The sequence below is a fragment of the Dama dama genome, chromosome 11 (genome assembly GCF_033118175.1).
Source record: "Dama dama isolate Ldn47 chromosome 11, ASM3311817v1, whole genome shotgun sequence".
NCBI lineage: Eukaryota > Metazoa > Chordata > Mammalia > Artiodactyla > Cervidae > Dama > Dama dama.
This window is the reverse complement of record NC_083691.1, coordinates 3,599,574-3,615,946: the sequence shown is the minus strand read 5'-3', so window position 1 is coordinate 3,615,946 and position 16,373 is coordinate 3,599,574. Positions and strand designations below refer to the sequence as shown.

The 16,373-nt window shown below is 62.7% G+C and overlaps 1 protein-coding gene across 5 annotated transcripts in view; it reads left to right on the top strand.

Moving 5' to 3' along the window:
- The window catches only part of KCNT1 (potassium sodium-activated channel subfamily T member 1), a 58,434-nt gene extending 47,485 nt beyond the window's left edge, over window positions 1–10,949 (top strand). For all 5 annotated transcript variants that reach the window (XM_061154308.1, XM_061154309.1, XM_061154312.1 and 2 more), the window contains exons 24-32: window positions 3,202–3,303; window positions 3,673–3,756; window positions 3,993–4,118; window positions 4,353–4,373; window positions 5,053–5,377; window positions 6,723–6,785; window positions 9,797–9,881; window positions 10,015–10,404; window positions 10,499–10,949. In XM_061154308.1, the coding sequence (XP_061010291.1) occupies window positions 3,202–3,303; window positions 3,673–3,756; window positions 3,993–4,118; window positions 4,353–4,373; window positions 5,053–5,377; window positions 6,723–6,785; window positions 9,797–9,881; window positions 10,015–10,135 (927 nt within the window). In that variant the 3' untranslated portion in view covers window positions 10,136–10,404; window positions 10,499–10,949. The remainder of the gene's footprint in view (window positions 1–3,201; window positions 3,304–3,672; window positions 3,757–3,992; window positions 4,119–4,352; window positions 4,374–5,052; window positions 5,378–6,722; window positions 6,786–9,796; window positions 9,882–10,014; window positions 10,405–10,498) is intronic.
- The last annotated feature ends 5,424 nt before the right edge of the window (window positions 10,950–16,373 follow it).

Genomic DNA, 16,373 nt, shown 5'->3' with positions numbered 1-16,373 from the left:
GGTCCTCGGCCAGGAGGGGAGATCGTCCTCCTAAGGCAAGGTCCAGTCCGGCCTTGTGCGTGGCCGAGGCTGCTCGTTACACCAGAAATTACTCACCCGGGTGACACCAGCCCTGACAGCACACCCATATCTGAGCCATGTTCATTCTATCAACTACCGGCAGGGACACGTTCATCCCAGTACAGATGAGGGCGTGAGATCAGAGAGGGGAGCCTTTGCCTCGGGTCACACAGAGGCTCAGAGGCAGAGCTGGAATCAGCAGGGTCAGGTGTGGGCCCGGGGGGCATTGGAACCCGCCATGGTCTGGTGGTGCCACCCTGGCATGTTGTGGACCCCAGGTCCTCCCCAGCCCCCTGTCTGGGTCAGTGTAGCACTGCCCTCCACTGAGAGGCAAGGCCGCGCTCAGGTGGCCCTGGGTGAGACCAGGAAGCAGGTGGGCCGCTACCAAGGAGATCCGGCCAATGAAGTCAGGGGCAGTGACCATTTCCTGCAAGGCTGGACTGAGGTCCTTGTTGGGAGGCAGCTTGCATCTGCATGGCTGACCCCACACCAGGCCAGGCCTGGCCCCAAAAGCAGACGGGCAGTGCGGGAGCTCCATCTGCCCAGAACCCAGGTGGACGACGGAAGTGCATTTTGCCAGGAGGCCCGTGGTGGCCCCAGAGCCCCTTGGTCGGTAGCCAGAGGCCTCAGTCAGCAGCCGGGGAGCTCGGGCCATCCTGCCCCTGGAGGAGGCTTGGCCTGCACCCCACATGACAGCCCACTGGAGCCCACTCAGAACCACTTCCTAGCAGCCCGTGAGTTGATCCTCCGTCTGCTCAAAGCTGGGACTGTGGGTGTCGGAAGCGGCCCCGGCCGGGACTGTGTCCAGGTGCCTGGGCCAGTCTGACCCAGTTCAGGCAGGATGACCAGCACAGAACTGGGGTCAAGGCTGACATCCTGGCGCTGGTCCTCACTTACCACCAGTTCCCCACAGGCCTTGCACTCCCACCTGTTCAGCAAGTGGTCCTGAAGTAGGTCCATCAGCAGACACTGCCCTTCCCCGGCAGACACCACAAATCCACCCCCTACTCCCGCCTTCTGTGGCAGGCATCACCAGTCGACCACACCTTCCGCCTTCCCCTGCAGCATCACCTCCAGGGGCAGGGGCAGGGGCGGCCCACTCCCCACCTCGTCCTGTGGTTTTGTGATGGGGAGAGAAGTCAGCAAGTGAACACATGTGGCCTCGGGAGGCTGCAGCCCAGGATTGAAGGCCGTGCCGATGGATATGCTGGGCAGGGCCAGGCTTGTGCAGTGCCTGGGGGCTGAGGACAGAGGGGCGCAGGGCCACGCGATCCACCCCCTCTGGAGAGATGGTCGGAGCCAGTGCCCCCCCTCACCTATGCACACAGCAGATTCCACAGAGGACGGGGTGGGAATGTGGCATCACGCTGTATGCACGACCCGGATGAGGCAAGTCCTGTTTTGTGAGCGGAAGCTGCAGGAACATCGGAAACGCTTCTGGCATTCAGATCAACATGCTTCCCCGAGATCGAAGTGGCGCTAGGGCAGGGGGTATTTGGGAAGGCGTGGAGGGCAGCGGCTGCATCGCCCTGGAGGTTCTCAGGAAGGTCTCCTAGAGGCTGGGTCACTGCCCACCCCACTCCCCACCCTGTCCCCAGACTCAGATTCCTGGTGGCATCACCGTTTCCATAGCCTCAGCACCTGTGACAGTGACGTCGCCAGGGCCCAGCCTGCCCGTTCAGTCCTGCCCCTGCTCCCTGCAGCCACGTGGTTCTCAGAGGGCTCATCCACGTGTGTGTCTCGCTGTGACCTGTGACCTCGGAGCTTGGGCTACGGCCTCCGGTCCCTCCGTGGCCACTACAGAACAGGTGCATGAAGCCACTGAGACATCAAGCCTTCTTTGGTCCACGGTCTCCCTGGACCCCGTCTCGGTCTTTTCTTCTCAAACCATTCACTGTTCTGAGTGAAGGGAAACCGACAGCTTTAACGATCTTGGGAATCTCCCTGTTTGTCCTCATAGCGTGCAGCGGGAGCGTGCAGCCTGGAGACAGCAGGCCACGCGGGTCAGATTCCAGGGCTTGTCCAGGATTCATTCTTTCCGGGACAGCAAAATGCTGCTCAGAACTGACCCACTGTTTCCCTCTTGGACACCCACGTGCCAGCGCACCCTCAGGCTCCCTGCTGGTGGGGAGGGACGGAGGTGAGGCCTGCTGCCCCGGTGTTTGTCTGCCTCGCCGGCCGCCAGCCGAGTTTGCATGAGGAAGCTGCCACAGCCAGAAGCAGCCCCAAGAGAAGGCCCCGGGAGGGCTCCTGCATCCCAACTTCTGTCTGTGTGGAGCGTGTTCTGGTCCAGAGGGAAGGACGATTTCCTGGGCTCAGAGCCACCCCTCAGCTGTAGGCCGACCTCATGCAGTGGAGACACGTGCCCAAAAAGTCCACGTCCCAGAACCAGCACGGAGTGGGGAACACGATTCTGTGAAGGATGCCGAGGTGAAGGGGGCCCTAGTTCACCCTGGGGCCCCACACCATCACCAGGGTCCTTGCAAGAGGGAGGCCAGAGGTCAGCCTGCTAGCCCTGGAGGTGAAGGAAGGGACCAGGGCCGTGGCTGGCTTCTAGAAAATGGGAAAGGCGCAGGAAAGGAGTCTCCTGGGGGGCGGGGGGTGGTCACCGGCGGGAGCCCTGCGACACCTAACTCTAGCCCCACATATCCGACTGGACTCGTGAAGTCTGATACCATGAGAGAGGAATCGTGTGGTTCTGAGCTGCGGGTCTAAGGAATCCACGTGGGGCCTCGCGACGCCGTGCTCACAGGGGAGGCAGGAGCTGTGATACACACGTCGCTGCTCACACGCACGCCTTGCTGTCCTCCCCATCTCACTCACAGGACACAAGCTCCAGGACAAGTTGCTAGGAGTGTCAAGGGCCCAGGGTGGCAGTTGCCAGGCATTAACCCCAGCATGGGCTCCTGGCTCTCGCCAGCAGAGCCCTGAGTCCTTACTCCTGGCTCTGGCCCCCTGTGTCTGGAGGACACGTAGCTGGGTGCTTGACCTCTGTGTGGGGGCATCTGCTGGCCCGTGTTCATACACTCACCCCACACGTGTGCACACGCACACACACCCCGTGCACGCGTGCCCTGGGCTGCCTGCCCCGTGCAGCTGTGGCCACAGGCACCAGCCTGTCTGAGCTCCCCTGTCTTGCAGAGGGAGCGTGAGAATGGCTCCAACCTGGCCTTCATGTTCCGCCTGCCCTTCGCCGCTGGCCGCGTCTTCAGCATCAGCATGCTGGACACACTGCTGTATCAGGTCAGCCCGGGGCCTGGCCGACGTCCGGTCCTGAGCAACGTCCACCCTGGGTCCCCAGGAGACCAGTGGGACTGAGTGGCTCTGGGCCCCGTCCCTGCCTGGGAGCCACAGGGGTTCACCCCTGAGTGTCACCATCCTTTACTCTCAGGAGGGTGCTGGCCTAGGGTCACTCCTGGCAGCCTTTGGGTTTCTGATCCCTTCTGACCTAAGGCGCGTGACCAGGCGAGCTACCACGGCCAGGAAAGGCCGCTCGGCTGTGTCTGCTAGCACGCTGCGCAGGGGACACTGTGGGTGCCCAGCGGGCATGTCCCGCCTCGGGGGTGTGGAGCTGTCCACAACGCCGGCCTCACTGCGGCCCCTCTCCTCCAGTCCTTCGTGAAGGACTACATGATCCCCATCACCAGGCTGCTGCTGGGCTTGGACACCACGCCGGGCTCCGGCTACCTCTGTGCGGTAAGTGCCTGGGCGGGAGGGGCTTAGGGAGCGGGCCAGGCGGACAGGAGGGGCCGTAGGGGCGGGTTGGGTGGGCGGGGCCTCGTCGGGGACGGGGCTTGTGGCCGGGCCGCAGTGGACTGGGTCGGGGGCGGGGCCTGTGGCGGAGGGCGGGGCCGGGCCGGCGCGCCCCGCAGGGGAGTCGAGGCGCCGGCTCTGCGGCCCGAGGCCCGCCCAGCCCAGGCCCTGCGTTGCAGATGAAGATCTCGGAGGACGACCTGTGGATCCGCACGTACGGCCGCCTCTTCCAGAAGCTGTGCTCCTCCAGCGCCGAGATCCCCATCGGCATCTACAGGACCCAGTGCCACGTCTTCCCCACCGAGGTGCGGGGCGAGGGGCCTGGGGATCCGGGCCCTTTTGGGGTCAGGTTCACAGGCGCCCATGTGGTTCCTTGGGGGGCTCTGGGGGAGGGGAGAGCACCGAGGGGCCCCCGTGCCGCCGCCGGGACCGCGGACAGCGGCCTGCCCACGAGTTGTGAGCCCACCGGGGCTCAGGCAGCCTCCGGGGTCAGGGCAGGAGCCCCCCAGGTACCCAGGCGGCTCTGGTTTCCTTTGCAGCCCCCCGACCTCAGGGCCCAGGTGAGTGGTCCATTCAAGCCCACGGGGGTGCCCAAGCCCAGCCTGGGGCTGGGGTGGGGGGCGGTGTGGGCAGGAAGCAAGTCCCCAGGTGGCGCCGGCCAAGGTGCAGCTCAGAGAGGACTTCTAGCATCACCCTCCTCCCCCGTGCAGATGGGGAAACTGAGGCCGGGGTGGGAAGCCCAGGCTCCCCCTACCCCCAGGCCATCTGCCCCTCAGGGCACGACCCCCATCCTGGCAGATACTCCTTCCTCTCCCCGTCCATCCCCACTTCCACCCCACCCAGGCCCCCACGTCACCCACCAAGCCTTGCAAGGCCCTGCGTGTCCCAGCCCACCATCGGGCTGCCCCTGCTCTCTCCTGCCCCTGAGGTGAGGAAACTGAGTCTCCTAGAAGCGGTGTTCCCCCCCACCACCACCCCACCATGGCAAAGTCAGAACACGCAGCCCCAGAGAGGTGGAGGGAGGCCCACCTCTCACCAGCAAGTCAGGGACGGGCCTGAGCCAGGCTTTGGGGAATGGAAGGGCCTGGGGTCCCCCCAGAACTGTGACTGTCTTCCCCATCACCCCAGCTGCTCCATGGGTCCCCCCGGTCCTCTGCCCAGCATCCCTCCTCCTTCCCTTGCCCCCCCAGTCCCCAGACCCCCTTCCCCTCCCAGGCCTCACTCCTCCTCCCCGGCCAGTCCCAGGTCTCGGTGAGCGTGGAGGACTGTGAGGACACTCGGGAGGCGAAGGGGCCCTGGGGCGCGCGGGTGGGCACGGGCAGCGGCAGCGCCCATGGCCGGCACACGGCGGGCGGCGACCCAGCCGAGCACCCGCTCCTGCGGCGCAAGAGCCTCCCGTGGGCGCGGAGGCTGAGCCGCAAGGGCTCCCGGCACGCGGGGAAGGCGGCAGCCGAGTGGATCAGTCAACAGCGGCTCAGCCTGTACCGGCGCTCGGAGCGGCAGGAGCTGTCAGAGCTGGTCAAGAACCGCATGAAGCACCTGGGGCTGCCCACCAGCGGCTACGGTAAGGGGCAGGGCATCTGCTCTCCTGGCCCGTGTGGGGGAGGGGGGCTCCCCTAGATCCAGCGCCAAGCCCTGTAAGGAAGGGTTCATTCATCCCCTGCTCTGGGGCCTCAGTTTCCACATCTGTAGAAAAAAGATGCCTACTGCCTGAGCCAGGAGGCAGCCGTCCTGGAGGTGGCGGCTGTGGGTGGGGACAGCCTGGCCAGGCTCCCTGAAACCCAAAGGCACCGGCCTCAGCCGGGGGGCAGATTGGTCACCTCCAGCTGGTCCTGCCAGGATCAGGAACGCGGACCCCATCACGTTCCCCTGAGGATAGGAACAAGGGTGTGGTGGGGACACCCCAGAGCCCTGGCCACCCCTCCCCAGACCCTCCCCACAGCTGGAGCTCGCGCCAGGCAGGGGCAGGTCAGATCAGGGGGCCAAGCACCAGGACACTCCACCATTGCTCCTGGGGCAAGGCCATCCCATTCCCGCGACTTCAGGGTGACTGCCAGGGTGTTTGTTGTCGTCGGCAGATTTTCTCCGTAGCTTGATTCGGGGAAAAGTTTGTGACCCTGACCGTGAACAGGGCTGGGGTCCCCAGCTGGGCCAGAGGAGACTAGCCTGCCCGTCCCTCGCTCCAGAGATGCTGCCTCTGTCGATGGGGCTGAAAGGGGCCCAACCCCCCCGCCCCTCCCACTGTAGCCTGGCCTCACCCTGGGGTTGGGTGGAGGCTTGACCTCTGCTAGGCTCCATCTCTGGGGGACTCTGCCCCCAACCCCACCCCGGGCCTGGCTATAGTTTCCTGGGCACCCACTCCCCCCACCCCTCCACCTGCTGCTTACCTCCTGGGTCAGGGGCCCTTAAGCCCCTCCAAGTGGGACCAAGTGGCTTTGGGCTTCACCCAGAGCTGCCCAAGGGTCTCTCGGGTCTGGCTGTACGCCGGGCCCAAGGAGATCGCCACCCGGGAGAGGCGCCCAGCCCCTCCCAGCCACACCCCTGCCGCCCGGTGCATCTCCACTCTGCCCTCTCCCCAGGCAGGTGCTGTCACCCCCGTCCCGGGTGTGTGCTGGTTGCTCAGGCTCCCAGTGGGGGTCCCGTTTCACGGTCCCATGTCACACCCTGGCAGACGGACACTCCAGCCCGGCTGAGCCCCAGAGCAGGGGGCTCCCCTGGGCCTCCCCACCCCGCCGCCCCCACCAGAGCTTGGCAGCCAAAGAGCCGACTTCTCTTCTGGGACAGACGGGCTGCCTGCAGCCTGCGTGCACCTCCCGCCCCCTGCTATGCTGGCCGCCTCCTCCACGCTGCTTGCTGACCTCAATCTCTCTCTCTGTTTCTGTCTGTCCCTCTCCCTGTGTGTTCCGTAGAGGATGTAGCAAATTTAACAGCCAGTGATGTCATGAATCGGGTAAACCTGGGATATTTGCAAGGTAATTCTGCTCCGGCGGCCGGAGTCTGGCATAGGGGGCGTGCCAACCCTTCCCGACGGTCCACCCGGTGGCCGCCCACCCCAGCCAGGCAGGCAGACAGGGCAAGACACGAGAGAGGGTCCCTGCAGGCATGGCCCCACGAGCTCCCAGGCCGCCCCACTGCAGGGACCCTAACTTTCTCCCCACCGACTGCTGACTTCAGGATGGCGCCCTGCACCCCAGCCCTTCTGCCCACTTTGTTGTCTGAGATAAGCCCTGCCTTGGACACGCAGGCAGCCATCGGCCAGCCCCTGGGATCCCACCCAGCTCTTGAGAAACACTGGGATGGAGCACCCCAGGCCAGGGTACCCACGCCCCCGGCGTGGTGGAGCACAGTGAGACCTGAGCTGGTGCCTGGGGCCTTGGGGTCTGCCGCACCCTGAGCCTTCAAGGGCCACCCAAGTCAGGTGGACGGTTGACCTCCACTCCCCGGCTGGGGCTTCACGAGGGGGCCTCTTCAGTTGAGACAAAGTCTGACTATATCACGTTCTCATCCAGGCACTCAGGTGCTGCTTGAGCCCCTGTATCTTCCAAGAAGACACCCCGCAGGCCCCAGACCCACCCCAAGACCCCAGCAGAGGTCAGAGCAGAGTCCAGGCCCCAGACCTCACTGCCGGGACCCCTTCTTTACCTGGGGGCTCCCCAGGCTCAGAGCTGTGCAGGCCTCCTGAGCCCAGGTGGGTGTTAGCTCAGGTGGGCTGGTTTCTGAGGACGGCCGGTGCAGACAAGACCCAGGATTGAGAAGCTCTGGGGTGCACCACGGGGGAGCTGCAGGGCGGCCCAGGAGGCAGAGCCCTGACCACACCCCACCCCCCGCCCCGGGTCCCTGCGTTTTTCCTCACTTGCACCCACGACCGTGTTCACAGCAGCCCCCCGACTAGGCCAGCAGAGTCTGAGCCTGGGGCTGCCATGAGCAGGAGGGCTGCATCGTCACCTCCCTGGGCCGGCTGCACCCCACTTCTCGCCAAGGCTCGCGGGCAGGGTGGCCGCACCCACAGGGTCCCTGGGTGGTGTTTACTGAGCCCCTCCCCCTGGTGTGTGGACGTCGAGAGGTGCCTTGGCCAGGACCTAAAACCAGAGGAGAGGCTGGTCCCAGGGGGCTGCAGGGTGGTCCCCAGGGGGACACCCCCACAAGGTGCCCCCCCAGGTGCGGGCAGATGAGGAGGAGACGCCCCCAGCCATGACATGTAGACACAGCTCCTTCCGCACGGTCACCCCTGGGGGGATGGGTCCAGCTGCCCCCAGTTCACAGTTCTCGGGCAGGGGCTCCAGAGGAGTGGTGTGGACCCCCAGGGGCTGGCAGGAGTCCGGTCTGCGGGTCCAGGGAGGAGCCCCCACGGAGGCTGAATGCCAGGTGCGGAGGCAGGGGGGCTCTGCCCTTGGTCATGGGCCAGGCCCTCCCCAGGCGCGGTGAGGCCGCCGCGTCTGGGAAGTCGGGGTCAGGGCCTCATGGGTCACCCAGTCACCGGGCACTACAGCCGGACCCCATGTGCCTTCCCCCGCCACCTCTCAGCCCAGTGCCCCCAGAAGCACAAAGCTGGGCCCGGCTTGGGCTGGGAACGCCCATAGCCTGCCTACCCCAGGCAGAGGCAGGGCCCAGGTCAGGTGGGGAGGGTCCAGTGAGGCAGGGGCCATGCCCACCCTCTGCAGCCCCGCCCCTGGGTGAGATGGACGGGTAGCCCCATCCCATGCCAGCCTCTCTGTTTTCCTTGTTCTTGGTGGCTGTGCTCAGGGGTGCAGGGTCCCCGAAAGCCTCCCGCTCCCGCCCGCACCTCCGCTGCCCCAGCTCCGCTCTTTGCTGCCCTCCCTGGACATGCGCCGCCTCCGTGAGCCAAGCCTGCCGGTGACCCCGCGTGGTGGGAGGGGCAGGGGTCAGGCCATCCCCTTCCAGGCGGGTACACCAGCCTGGACCAGGTGATGTCTGTAAGCCCCGCCCCCCGTTCTGCCTGCACCCACCCCCACCCGCAGCTGTCCCCTGAAGCATGCCCTGGGGGGTCGCGAATCCAGAGTCAGATTTGGCCCTGAACTCGACAGTTCAGAGAAGTGAACCGCTGCCCCACCTTCCCTGAGTACCTGACCCCGTGGCCAGGGAGCCCTCCCCGGACGGGAGGGGCCGGTGCAGAGAGAAGGAGGTGGGAGGAGCCGGGGCAGAGGTCGCCCAGGGCCCTACCCACCCCCTCACAGGGCCGTCCCCCCCAGTGCCCAGTCCTCCTGGGTCAGGAGGTGCCTTTAGGCATCCCCAGATGTATAAACCGAGGCCACCAGCCGCCCACCTCCTGCCACTCACAGAGCACAGGGCCACTGCCGAACAGCGGCCAGCCCGACCCCACAGCTGGCCAGAGAGACATCTGTGCGGTGACCGGGGTTTCTCTAGAACCGGTTCACACCCCTGCGGGTCACATCCCGGGGCCGTCCCCAGTCCGGACACGGGGCTGGCTGTACCTGTGGTGGGCAGCGGCCGGGCCCTGTGTGTGCCCGAGGGGACCTCAGGCAGGGTGAGCCGGTTGGACTCTGGGCTGATGGTGCGGGACAAGTTTTGGGAAACGGACGGCACGTCCAGGGTTGACAGTTGAGGAGGGGATTGGATGTGGCCTGTATGGGGCAGGGATGCTGGGGGGGAGGGGTGAGCCTGGGCTGGATGTGTGTGCTGGTGTATGCACACGTGGAGATGGGTGGGTGTGCACAGGTGTGCTCCAGTCAGGGTCACCACCTCCTAAGATGCTGGTGACTCAGCTGAATAAGCTACGGGGACGGGCAGGAGTGGTGGCTGCTCCCTGCCCGTGCCGTGCTGGGCTGAGGCCCACGTGGGTCAGGGAGGACCGGCCAGGCTGGGTTCCCCAAGACGGGGCTCGGGCGGGACGGCCGGGAGGATTCTGCAGCTAACCGGAGCTGCCAGCTCCTCGGGGCCCGGCAGAGCAGAGGTGGGCAGGGGCTGAGGGGTGACCACCCGCCGGGCCCTGTCTCCTCCGCAGACGAGATGAATGACCACCAGAACACCCTCTCCTATGTGCTCATCAACCCCCCGCCCGACACACGGCTGGAGCCCAACGACATCGTGTAAGTACCACGTCCCCAGGCAAGCATAGACACCTGCCCTTCGCCACGTGGATGGGCACCGCACACCCACGCAGGTGTCCAGCCTGGCCTCCTGGGCAGAGCATGATGCCAGGGCCCTCCGCCCTCCCCACAGATATCTCATCCGCTCTGACCCCCTGGCCCACGTGGCCAGCAGCTCCCAGAGCCGGAAGAGCAGCTGCAGCAACAAGCTGGCCTCCTGCAACCCTGAGACGCGGGACGAGACGCAGCTCTGATCGCCTTGCGGAGTCCACAAGCCTGTGATGCATGAGTGCAGGGCCGTGCCTGGCGCCCGACCCCAAGAAGCTCCCAGGACTGGGCCAGAGGGAGCAGACCTTAGCTGGGTGAGGGCTGGGGCTGCCCTGGGCACTGCTGGACGCTGGCGGGAAGCCTTTTTAACCTGTTTTTATGAATCTATACAACCCTGATCCTTTGCACAAACGCACCGCAACTCGTGACCGGATCTGGCCACAGTGGAGGGACAGGAGCCGGGCTGGACCACAGGGTGAGGCTGGGGTGCATCGGGCAGGGGCCAGGGCCGGGGCTCGCACCATGACAGGAGGGGGACGCTGCAGCCCGAACTCGCCATGTTTCCACAGCCGTGGACCAGTCTTGCCCGTGGCTGTCAGCCAAGCCACGGGGTGGAGGGCCACCCTTCTCGCCTGGGTCCCCTGTGCGCTCATTTGAGAAGGAAATGGAAAACAAGAGGGTCTTCAGCTTAGCCAAGCCCCTGGTCGCAGCAGGACGGGCTCTGGAGAAGCGTCAGCGTGGGGCCCTGCCACACACTGGGGATCCCGCGGCCCGTGACTTTGTGGAAGAGACTCGGACGACTACCTTTTCCTCTATTTTTATGCTGAACTTTTGCGGCCGCACCATCTGACGCCCTTTTAAACGAGAAATCTGAAGCACAACGCAGCCGCTGGGCTGCTGGCCCACGTCTCCAGGACGGGGACTTCTCCTTATCAAGGGAGGGACTCTGGGCCTCACCTCGGTTCCTTTGTGACTGTTGCTGACAGGTTTGCACGCTCAGTGCTGGAAACTTCTATTAAATGGATGCATCCTGCAGACAGGAGGTCCCCTCGTGAGGCATTCTCTCCGTGGTTGCATGCTCTGGGCCTGGGTCTGCCCCAGCTGCCCAAGGGTTAGGAACAACCCCAGGGACCCCACAGGAAAGCCCCCCAACCCAAGGAAATGCGGCTGGCCCGGGTCCTTCCCAAAAGCAGGAAGCAAGTCAGCTGGGGACAGGGGTTCCAGGAGGGCTCCCTGGAGCCCGGCGGAGCCCCGGGACAGGTCTGTGCGCCTCCCCAGAACAAAGACACCCCTGTTGGTTCTCAGCTGGGGGCTCTTGCTCCTACAGAGTACCCCCAAGTCTGGCAGGGGACGGACCAGCCCAGCCCCCAGGGTGGGTGTGGCTCCAGGCCACCCAGCGGCTGGAGTGGCCTGCCCCCTGGGAGGGACATGACTCAGGGCGGCCTCCCCTTCCCAGGTCAAGGCCGCACGTCCAGCTCACCCCCCACTGGCTGCCCGGGACCCTCCCACCCAGAGAGGGTCTCCACGCCCAGGGTGGGGGGAGCTTCTGGTACAGTGCGGGCTGTGGGGGGTCAGGAAAGGTGTCTGGTTGAGGTGGGGAAACTCGGGGGGCCCTCAATGGGGTGACAGGCCGTTGACGTGGGCTTGGGTGCCCTTTGGGCCACGCGGCCCGTCCCAGCAGGGTGTCAGTAGCTCCCAGGGCCCTGCCAGTGACTTCCCCTTCCGCACCCGCCACCTCTCCTGGCACCCACATGCCAGCTCCCCGGGGGTCTGCAGGAGTGGAGACCGAGGAGCTCTTCTTGGCCGCTAGAGCGGGGTCTCCATCCTGGTGGGGCTGCAGCCCCTCAAACCCCCCACTGGGAAGACGGCACCCGACTGGGATCCCTGGAGGTGTCTGCTGGAGTGTGGGTGCACAGGACGGGCGGTGAGGAATGGGGTCTCCTCTGGGCCAGACGCACTCACACCCGGACACACACACACCCAGACACACTCACACTCAACCCAGCACACTCACACCCAGATGCACTCACACTGACCCAGACGCAGTCACACCCAGACGCTGTCACACCCAGACGCACTCAAACCCACACTCACACCCAGACACACTCACACTCACCCAGATACATTCACACCCACACTCACACCGACACACGCTCACCCAGATATACCCACTCACACTCACACCCAGACGCACTCACACCCAGACGCTGTCACACCCAGACACACTCTCACACCTGGACACACTCACACCTGGACACACTCACACCCAGACACACTCACACCCACTCACACTCACCCAGATACATTCACACCCACACTCACACCCACACTCACACCCAGATGCTGTCACACCCAGACACACTCTCACACCCAGACGCACTCACACCCGGACACACTCACACTCAGACACACTCACACCCAGACACACACCCAGATGCACTCACACCCAGACACACTCTCACACCCACACTCACACTCACACACCCAGACACACACCCAGACGCACTCACACCCACACTCACACCCAGACACACACTCACCCAGATACACTCACACCCACACTCACACCCAGACGCACTCACACCCAGATGCTGTCACACCCAGACACACTCACACCCAGACACACTCACACCCGGACACACTCACACTCAGACTCACACCCACACACCCAGACGCACTCACACCCAGACACACTCTCACACCCACACTCACACTCAGACACACACCCAGACACACTCACACTCACCCAGATGCACTCACACCCAGATGCACTGACACCCACACACCCAGACACACTCACACCCAGATGCACTCATACCCAGACGTACTCACACCCAGACACTCACCCAGATGCACTCACACTCACACCCAGACATACTCACACCCAGATGCATACACCCAGACACACTCACACTCAGATATGCAGTCACACCCAGACACACACCCAGACACACTCACACTCACCCAGACATACTCACACCCAGACACACACACCCACACTCACACCCAGATGCACTCACACTCAGATATGCAGTCACACCCAGACACACACCCAGACGCACTCACACCCAGATGCATTCTCACACTCACACCCAGACACGCACTCATACCAACACTCACACCCAGATGCACACACCCAGATGCACACACCCAGACACACACTCACCCAGACGCACTCACATCCAGACACACTCACACTCACCCAGACACACTCACACCCAGATGCACTCACACACCCACTCACACCCAGATGCACTCACACACCCACACTCACATCCAGACACACTCACACTCACCCAGACACACTCACACCCTGATGCACTCACACCCACACACTCACACCCAGATGTACTCACACTCACACTCAGACACACTGACACCCAGATGCTGTCACACCCAAACACACCCACACTCACACCCAGATGCACTCACACCCAGAGACACTCACACTCATACCTAGACACTCACACTCACACCCAGACTCACTGACACCCAGATGCTGTCACACCCAGACACACTCACACTCACACCCAGACTCACTGACACCCAGATGCTGTCACACTCAGACACACTCACACTCACCCAGATGCACTCACACCCAGACGCATTCTCACACCCAGATACTCTCTCACACCCAGACACACTCACACTCAGACACACTTTCACCCAGATGCACTCACACCCAGACACACTCTCACACCCATCACCACATGCAGAGGCTTCAGCAAAGGCCTGAGACTGGATCCAGAAGACATTTCTCAATGTTTTGACAGGGTTTCAGCCATATAAAATGAGAGAGACACCTCTGATTTTTTGTTTAATTCCTGTAGAAAGCTGGTCACGACAACGGCACCAGCAGCAAGCGGGCTTTTGTGGCTCATGACGTGACGTGGCCTGGGAACGCTGGCCCAGAGGTGCCCATCTGCCTCCCCCCAGAGCTGAGCATTTATGGATGGTCGTGGAGCAGGTGTGAACAGACTCAGGGCAACCACCCAGAATCTCAGAGAGAAGTGCGTTCGGGAGCTGGGAGATGAAAGGAGATGGAATCATCTCAAGCGCTTATTAAAAGCAGAGCGGGCAGAAAAAGGGACAAGGTGTGCACAGCACAGTCAGGAGCAGGGCAGAGGCCACCCCACCCCCAGCACCCCAGACCCCCGGCCAGCAGACAGCCCCTCGGAGGCCCAGCCTCAGGAGGACGCCCATCCACCGTGGACACGGGCTCAGTCGCCAGGCAGGAGTCCACACGACCGCAAAGCAGGCACCCCCACAACATTTGCACCTCGTCTTCACCCCAGTCCAGACCAACGGTCTCAAAGGTGCCTTTTGCCTCTGGGGGCTCAAGTTCAGGTCAGGACCCTTGGCCGCTGAGCCCCCTGATGGGTGGGCGTCTCAGGAATTGTAGCATTTTCTTGTGAGATTGGAGAGCTACAGCTTCCTGTGGGCCGGGCAGGACTGTGTCCCCGATGCCAGACAGGCGTGCTGGCTGGGCTGGGTGCACACAGGCATGCAGACCAGGACTTTAGCCCACCGCCCTACTGCCAGCCTCACCCCCCCTGGGGCTTGAGGGGCTTGGCTGGGGCCTCCAGGGGAGGAGTTCCCCAGGGCAGCGGCTGACCAGGGCCACATTTGGGCCCGGTGAAGTCAGTAGAAGCTTGAGTGCCAAGCAGGGTGGTCTCGGAGGACTCGGGGATGCCCAGAAAAAGCAGGTAAAAGTCTTTACCCAGGCCTGCTCCACTCCATCCCCCCAGGTTCTAGGTGACCAAGTGGGTTCACAGTGGACCTCCATTCCAGCCCTGGGCTCCTCCAGAAAGACCACCCAGCCCCTGAAGATCCCTTCTCTGGCTGAGACCCCCGTTACCTCCAGGGTCTCTCTAGGGCTCTGCGGGGGAGAACAGCTTACCCAGGGCACCTTCCTGCTGCCCCGACTGTCCCAGGGACCCAGGCCACAGCCCCCGGGACACCAGGCAGGGACTGCAGACTCACTCTCAGCATCCATAGCCCCTCTCCAGCCCAGCTCGGAGCCCAGGGCTTCAGCTCAGCAGCCCCAGGAGTCTGGATGGAGGGGTCACGGGGAGCCCATCGGCCCCCTCGGTGCTGAGGCAAACCCTGTGGCTGGTTCCCAGCTATCCTGCTGCACAGGTGGGTTGGGGGGTCTTCCCGGGGGAACCCTCCCCCCAGGGCCTCCCCCAAGAGCTGGTGCTGAGCCTGGGTCCTCAGTGAGAGGGGCGGAGGTGGACAGGGAGCCAAAGAAGTCTAGAACCTCTGCTCATCACAGCTGCATCAAGAGAGTGCAGAAGCGCTGGAGGCATAAGATAACTAATATACAGAATGTATCTTTTAAGGGAAAAGAAGCAGAATACTTAAACAGACATTTCACAAAAGAAAAATAAGATGACCAACAAAGACATGGAAATATGCTGCATTCATCTCTAACCAGGAAAACAGCAATTAAAAACACCAAGAGAAGGGGTTATATTCAAAATACCAAGAGTAACAGTAAAAAAAAAAAAAAAAAAAAAAAAGCCACGGAGTTCCCTGGTGGCCTAGCGGTTCGGATTCCGGGCGTTCATTGTTGTCGTTGTTGTTGTTCAGTCGCTAAGTCATGCCCTCTCTGCGACCCCAGGGACTGCAGCACGCCAGGCTTCCCTGTCCTTCACCATCTCCAGGAGTTTGCTCAAACTCATGTCCATTGAGTCGGTGATGCCATCCAACCATCCTGTCGTCCCCTTCTCTTGTCTTCAATCTTTCCCAGCATCAGGGTCTTTTCCAGTGAGTCAGCCCTTCATATCAGGTGGCCAAAGTACTGGAGCTTCAGCATCAGTCCTTCCAATGAATATTCAGGGTTGATTTCCTTTAGGATTGACTGGTTTGATCTCCTTGCAGTCCAGGGAACTCTGAAGAATTTTCTCCAGCACAATTCGAAAACATCAATTCTTCAGCGCTCAGCCTTCTTTATGGTCCAACTCTCACATCCATACATGACTACTGGAAAAACCATAGCTTTGACTAGATGGACCTTTGTCAGGAAAAGTGATGTCTCTGCTTTTTGATACACTGTCTAGGTTTGTCCCTGATAGCTTAGTTGATAGAGAATCCACCTGCAATGGAGACCCCGGTTCGATTCCTGGGTCGGGAAGGTCCCCTGGAGAAGGGATAGGCTACCCACCCGTTTTTAGGCTTCCCTTGTGGCTCAGCTGGTAAAGAACCCGCCTGTAATGTGGGATACCTGGGTTTGATCCCTGGGTTGGGAAGATTCCCTGGAGAAGGAAAGGCTACTCCAGTATTCTGGCCTGGAGAAGTCTATGGACAGTCCATGGGGTCACAAAGAGCCGGATACGACTGAGTGGCTTTCACTTTCACTTTTGTTTTCACTAGGTTTGTCACAGCTTTTCTTCCAAGGAACAGTCATGTTTTAATTTCATGGCTGCAGTCACCGTGCGGTGA